Source organism: Nicotiana sylvestris, chromosome 9 (assembly GCF_000393655.2).
Source record: "Nicotiana sylvestris chromosome 9, ASM39365v2, whole genome shotgun sequence".
In the NCBI taxonomy this organism is placed as follows: domain Eukaryota; kingdom Viridiplantae; phylum Streptophyta; class Magnoliopsida; order Solanales; family Solanaceae; genus Nicotiana; species Nicotiana sylvestris.
The window spans coordinates 86,716,857-86,723,780 of NC_091065.1; the positions used below are offsets into that span (position 1 = coordinate 86,716,857).

The 6,924-nt window shown below is 37.8% G+C and overlaps 1 protein-coding gene across 1 annotated transcript; it reads left to right on the forward strand.

Moving 5' to 3' along the window:
• Positions 1-775: 775 nt before the first annotated feature.
• Positions 776-6,635, forward strand: LOC104247951 (ETO1-like protein 1). Its single transcript, XM_009804115.2, has 5 exons — positions 776-1,681; positions 1,807-3,519; positions 4,486-4,777; positions 5,437-5,746; positions 6,208-6,635. The coding sequence occupies exons 1-5, from the start codon at positions 1,557-1,559 to the stop codon at positions 6,426-6,428; spliced, it is 2,661 nt and encodes an 886-aa protein (XP_009802417.1). The 5' UTR covers positions 776-1,556; the 3' UTR covers positions 6,429-6,635.
• The last annotated feature ends 289 nt before the right edge of the window (positions 6,636-6,924 follow it).

A 6,924-nucleotide genomic window follows, 5' to 3' on the forward strand; every position in this document is an offset into this window, starting at 1 on the left:
TTACCCCACCCACCCTGGCACCGATCCACCGCCTCCCACCGGGCCCCAATCAATTGTCCCTGGCCAATTCGAACCACTGTCTCCCTTCGCTACTGCCACCCCTGCCCACGCCCTCTCCACTTAACCCCCAACACCCCTTGCTAACTCATCCGCTTCCCACCCATCATGCCCTCCTCCCTCCCCTCCCCCTAATGTATGCCCTAGATTATATATAAATGCTCTTTAGGACAATATTTTATACGTGTTAACCAAACACACACACAAAAAAAATTACTTAGTATCTTACCAAACACACCCTTAATTTTTTTTCTTTCTTATTAATCTTATATATTTTCCTATTTTGGATATATCTAATAAGATTAAATTTGAAACTCAAACTTAATGTATAAATAATTTTCTTTCTTATTAATCTTAAATGCTTTTCCTATTTTGATATATGTAATAAGATTAAGTTAGAACAAACTTAAAGTATAAAATTATTTTCTTTCTTATTGATCTTAAATATATTCCTATTGGGATAAAGTATCTAATAAAATTAAATTTGAACTCAAACTTAAAGTAAGAAAACTATTTTCTTTTTTATTAATATTAAATATTTTTCTATATGGATATACCTAATAACATTAAATTTGAAAGTCAAACTTAAAGTAATAAAATCATTTGTTTCTTATTAACCTTAAATATTTTTCCCATTTGGATATATCAAAATACATTCAATGAAAGCTGAAAATCAACCTTTAAAATAAACTACAAGTCACTATTTAAGAGACCAAAATGGCAATTGAGTCAGCTTTTTTGCTCTTTCATACAGAGAGTAGTACTCCTTCATAGTTGTCCATGTTTGCATTCCCAATAAGTCACAGCAGTAGCTGTTACCCAACAGACTATGAAAAAAGGGAAAATGAAAATTGAAAAAAAAGAAAAAGTAGAGTGAGTGGAAAAACGGAAGAAACTTTCCCTTTTACCAAACGGCACAAAGAAAAGTGAAAGACTCAAATCTCAATTTTGTCAACTTCAGTTTCTAAATTTAAGCTAAACAGTTAGTGGGTTGGTTCTTGATTTTTTTGATTTGGTGTAATTTTCATTTCGGCTGATCTGTTACATTCTTGAACAGGGTCAGTGGGTTTTTTGTTTGTATCCTGCTGGAGATCTTATGTAATCTTTTGTGGGTCTTTTTTTGGTTTTGTATGCTCTACTGAATCAGACTTTTCTTTTAGTGGGAAAAAAGGTGAAAGGAATTTAAGGTTTATTTGTTATCATTTCTTGATCTTAAAGAACAGATTTTTATGCTTCTTATTGTAAAAAAGATCAACCTTTTGTGGGTGTAGATGCACCTCTTTTAGGTTATATCTACAAATTAGTTCTTCCCCAGATAAGGAGATTCTGTGTTTATCTTTTAAAACTGTGATTTTGATCTCAACAAGTACAGAGTTGTAACTTTTACTCTACATCTTAGTCTTGTGATTCTGAAGTGGTAGAGCTGTTAGTTTAGTTTATTGGGAAGAACCCTTGTGGCTACTGTGGAGATCTGGGACTTATTTAATCTGTTATGTCCCATGAGAACTTTCTTCCCTTCAGAATCTTGTAAAGAAACACACCTCAAATCTATTAATCCTCAGTCATGGCTCCAAGTTGAAAGAGGCAAGCTGTCCAAATTTTCATCTGAATCTGCTTCTTCCATGTAAGTATAAAAGCTGCCATTTTGTTGTAATTTCCTTTTTCTTTTATTCTATATAAGCAGATACTACTATAATTGTTGTAATCATGTTATTGAACCTTGGAAAAATTATCTTGTGGTGCTTGTAGAGAGACCCTGATCAAGGTCCCTGAACCGCCAATTCTTCCGTTTTTTAAACCTGTTGATTATGTAGAAGTTTTGGCAAAAATCCATGAACAACTCGAGTCATGTTCGCCACAAGAGAGGTCGACTCTGTATTTGCTGCAGTTTCAGGTATTTAAGGGTTTGGGGGAAGTTAAATTAATGAGGAGAAGCCTTCGTTCAGCTTGGTCGAAAGCAAGCACAGTATATGAAAAACTTGTATTCGGGGCGTGGTTGAAATACGAGAAGCAAGATGAAGAGCTCATTTCTGACTTGCTTTCTACTTGTGGTAAATGTGCAAAGGAGTTTGGAGCAATAGACATAGCATTCGAAATGCCTGCTTATAAGATCTTAAGCTCTCCAGGAGTTGTTACTACAAATGAGGATCCTTGTCCAAAAACTGTTTTGTTTAGGATTGGTGATGAGAAAATAGCGTGCAATAGGCAGAAAATTGCCGGTCTTTCAGCTCCATTTCATGCAATGCTCAATGGTTGTTTTACAGAATCGTTATGCGAGGAAATAGATTTGTCTGAAAACGATATTTCACCATTGGCGATGAGGGTGATCAGTGAATTCAGCTCAACCGGTTTATTGGATGAAATATCTGCCGATCTTCTGTTGGAAATATTGGTATTTGCCAATAAGTTTTGTTGTGAAAGCCTCAAGGATGCTTGTGACCGAAAGCTTGCGTCTTTAGTTTGCTGTCGACAAGATGCTTTAGAACTCCTGGAATGTGCCCTTGAAGAGAATTCCTCTGTCCTTGCTGCATCATGTTTGCAAGTATTTCTACGCGAACTCCCAGATTCTCTGAAAGACAGTCAGGTAGTTGAACTGTTAAGCAACACTACCAAGCAACAACGATCGATTATGATAGGTCCTGCCTCATTTTCACTCTATTGTTTGTTAAGTGAAGTTTCGATGAACCTTGACCCTAGATCAGATGAATCTGTTCGTTTTTCGGAAACACTGGTAGACTCGGCTGAAACCAGCCAACAGAAAATGGTCGCATATCATCGGTTGGGATGCATTAAGTTTCTTAGAAAAGAACTTGATGAAGCTGAGCAGCTCTTTGAGGCTGCTTTTAATTTGGGTCACACTTATTCCTTAGTTGGTTTGGCTAGATTAGGTCAAATAAGGGGTCATAAACGCTGGGCATATGAGAAACTCAGCTCTGTTATTTCTTCCTCAACTCCACTTGGATGGATGTACCAAGAGAGCTCGCTATATTGTGATGGCGAGAAAAGGTTGGATGACCTTGAGAAAGCAACTGAGCTTGATCCCACACTGACGTATCCGTACATGTATCGAGCTGCATCTTTGATGAGGAAACAAAATGTTCAAGCTGCTCTTTCAGAAATAAACAGAATCCTGGGATTCAAGCTGGCATTGGAGTGCTTGGAACTCCGCTTTTGTTTCTACCTTGCTCTAGAGGACTACCGATTAGCAATATGTGATATACAGGCAATCCTCACACTTTGCCCAGATTATCGTGTGTTTGAAGGACGAGTCGCAGCATTGCAATTACGTACTCTTCTGCGTGAGCATGTGGAGAGTTGGACCGAAGCTGATTGTTGGCTGCAGCTGTATGATAGATGGTCTTCAGTTGATGATATTGGATCTCTTTCAGTAATATACCAGATGCTCGAGTCTGATGCAGCAAAAGGTGTTCTGTACTTCAGACAGTCCCTGCTTCTCCTCCGGTAATTCCTTTTTTTGTTTATTTGACTTGTAAAGTGCTTCACAATTTCTAGTAAGACTATTGGTTGTAGTGGCTGCTCACCAGAATCTTTTCAGATTGGAAAAATTGTTCTTCACTTCTTCTTAAGAAACTCATATTTTCGACCTCTGATGGTTTTCTGATATATTAGTGAAAACCTACAATTTCTTGGAACCCATATGGACTTTGCTAAAAACAGAAAACATTGGAAGCACGGAATCTATATAGGTGATATTAGCTAGTTAGGATTAAGGCTTATTTCTCTTCACGCTCACATTACATCCGGTGTTTGCTAGGACTCTTTTTGATTTGCTTAGGGATTTGTATATCGGTGTTCGGATAAGTGTGAGATAATCTACTTTTAGAGAGCCTTTAATTTGTCTTAAAACACAAATTATTGAGAATGCAATGGGCCCAAAAAGAGTAGAATGTGTATAAAAGATTCATATATCCAACCCAACTAGTTTGTGATTGAAGCATAATTGATTGATTGATTGAGGCTGCAGACTCTGCAAGATCTAGTTCCTGTAAATTACTGATTCCAAAAGCCTCTTCAACTCTTTACAAAATTTAGTCTTGCCTCTATAAGGTTGGTTGCAAACTCTAGTATCTTTATAATGACATTCATTCATTTGGTTTAACCTTGTATTCCTAAGACCGTGATTCATGCTTTTTTCCGGTAAAACAAAAGAACTTGAGGGCCTTACTTAATCTTCTTAAGATGAATAAGTTAGGAAGATGAAGGTCTTGCCTAATAGTTTTTACCTCACAATAGAATTTTCCTCTACCTGTGAGATATTCTGGAGCTCCTCTCGGTGTCTTGCCTTGAGGGAGGACTGACTCTACTTTAATCTCTTATTAGAGGACTATCTATTAGCCAATAATCAACCACCCATCAAGCAGAAACAGAGAACTGAATGTCGTTTCACACTCTTTCATGCTTTATCAGATTAAATTGTCCAGATGCAGCGATGAGGAGTTTACATTTGGCTCGCCAGCATGCATCTAGTGAACATGAATGTTTGGTCTATGAGGGATGGATCTTATATGATACTGGCCACTGTGAAGAAGGTCTACAGAAAGCTGAAGAATCTATTCGCATCAAGAGATCTTTTGAAGCATACTTTCTGAAAGCCTATGCTTTAGCCGACTCTAGCCCTGATGCATCTTGTTCATCAACTGTCATATCACTTCTTGAGGAAGCTTTGAGGTGCCCGTCGGATAGGCTTCGCAAGGGTCAGGTATGACACTCTCAATCCAGAATCTCTCTATCATTCATAAATGAACTTCTAGGTTGCCTTGAGCATTTAGATGAGAGTAGTATTGCACTTTTGAAACGGTATTAGAGCAGCGAAATCATGGTCCAAGGTTCATTTTGCCATGCCCTCAAATATTTCTCGCATGCTTAGCCAAGGTGTTAATTGCGTTTGAGCTCACACTAGAATTTCAAATTTGATCCAAATGTATTGGGGAGTTCCCTTTGTTTTATGGTTATCCGGGAGTTGACAAGAAAATGGGAGTCTAATGCATCCGTAATTTAGACACTGGCATATGGTGATGTGAGACAAGAGGGGTTGCTCTGATGGTAAGCAACCTCCACTTCCAACCAAGAGGTTGTGAGTTCGAGTCTCTCCAAGAGTAAGGTGAGAACGTTCTTGGAGGGAAGGATGCCGGGGGTCTATTTGGAAACAATCTCTCTACCCTAGGGTAGGAGTAAGGTCTGCGTACACACTACCCTCCCCAGACCCCACTAAGTGGGATTATACTGGGTTGTTGTTGTTGTTGTTGCATATGGTGATGTGAAAAATCCTGTTGCTATCTGTATCTTTTTAGCAGTTGTTCTGCTACTAAAATTGTGCATTTCATTAATGACATGTTTTACTTGATTGAACTTGGGTAGGCCCTGAACAATCTTGGCAGTGTGTACGTCGACTGCGGTAAATTGGATGCTGCAGCTGATTGCTACATTAATGCCCTTAAAATCCGGCATACCCGGGCTCACCAAGGTCTTGCTCGTGTCCATTTCTTGAGAAATGATAAGGTGGCTGCTTATGACGAGATGACTAAACTGATTGAGAAGGCAAAAAATAATGCATCTGCCTATGAGAAGAGATCAGAGTACTCTGACCGTGACCGCACAAAGGCAGACCTAGAGATGGTCACTCGTCTGGATCCTCTTAGAGTTTACCCTTACAGATATCGAGCTGCAGGTAAAAGTTCTCTTTTTTTCCACCCTTTCTTTTGTTTTAGTTTTATTCGTCTTGACTTGAAGAAGGAAAATGCAAGAATGTTCTATATTCTCTGCACTTGTATATGGAGATCTATATTCAAATTCTACTAATAGTAAATATTTTCGAGTTACTAATTGGAACTCACATTTTATATTTGATTTTGGTTTTACATAATGACATATAAATAGTAAAACGAGATGCCCCTTTGTGAGAAATGTTGACCTTCCCTCTATCTTTCTGTTATTAGTAGGCCTAGTATTTCCGGCATTTGTAATTAAGTTACATGCACTAACAATTTAGAAATCTAATTATAGCAGGTTAGTCAAAGCTTTCATCAGTTCACCTAATTTTCTGGTAGTAATTATTACCTTACAACTAACCTGATTGTTTTAATTAAGAACTTAAAACACTTTTGATTAACGGTTGTTAATTGGTGATAGTGCTGATGGACAATCATAAGGAGAATGAAGCAATTGCAGAACTGTCAAGGGCCATTGCATTTAAAGCCGATCTTCATCTTCTACACCTTCGCGCTGCATTTCATGAGCACATAGGTGATGTTATGGGTGCGTTGAGAGATTGTCGAGCAGCTCTCTCCGTTGACCCGAACCATCAAGAAATGCTGGAACTTCATAGTCGTGTAAACAGCCAAGAGCCTTGAAGAAAATGAGGCAAATGACAATAGGAGGGGAGGGAGTGTGAAATTGAAAAGCTTTTCCTTTTTCCCCTTTTTCACCTTCCCCCTAAATTTTCCTCCATTGTATATCATACTGAGCTTCCTCTCCATGTTTATCCTAATTCCAAAATTTTTGTAGTATGCTCCCAAATTCTTTGTTAATATAATTTATATTTAACGAAAATTTCTCTCTCTCTCTCTCTCAAAATACACACACACATACGAAGACACATTTAATCTATAGAATTAATTTAAGTTTTGTACTTAATTCATACGCTTCTATGTTAATTATTGTGTATCAACCATGGTTTTAAATAGAATTTCTGCAAAACTTCAGCACTCTGGAGTAGTATTTCTCCAAATTGTTCTGGATTCATTTTTTGAAGTAATAGCACTTCGATTCTAATTTGTTTCTCGCGCTTAAAAAGAGTATCCTCGTTCTCAAATTGAAAGTTCTACTAAGCATATGAGCAGTCAACTT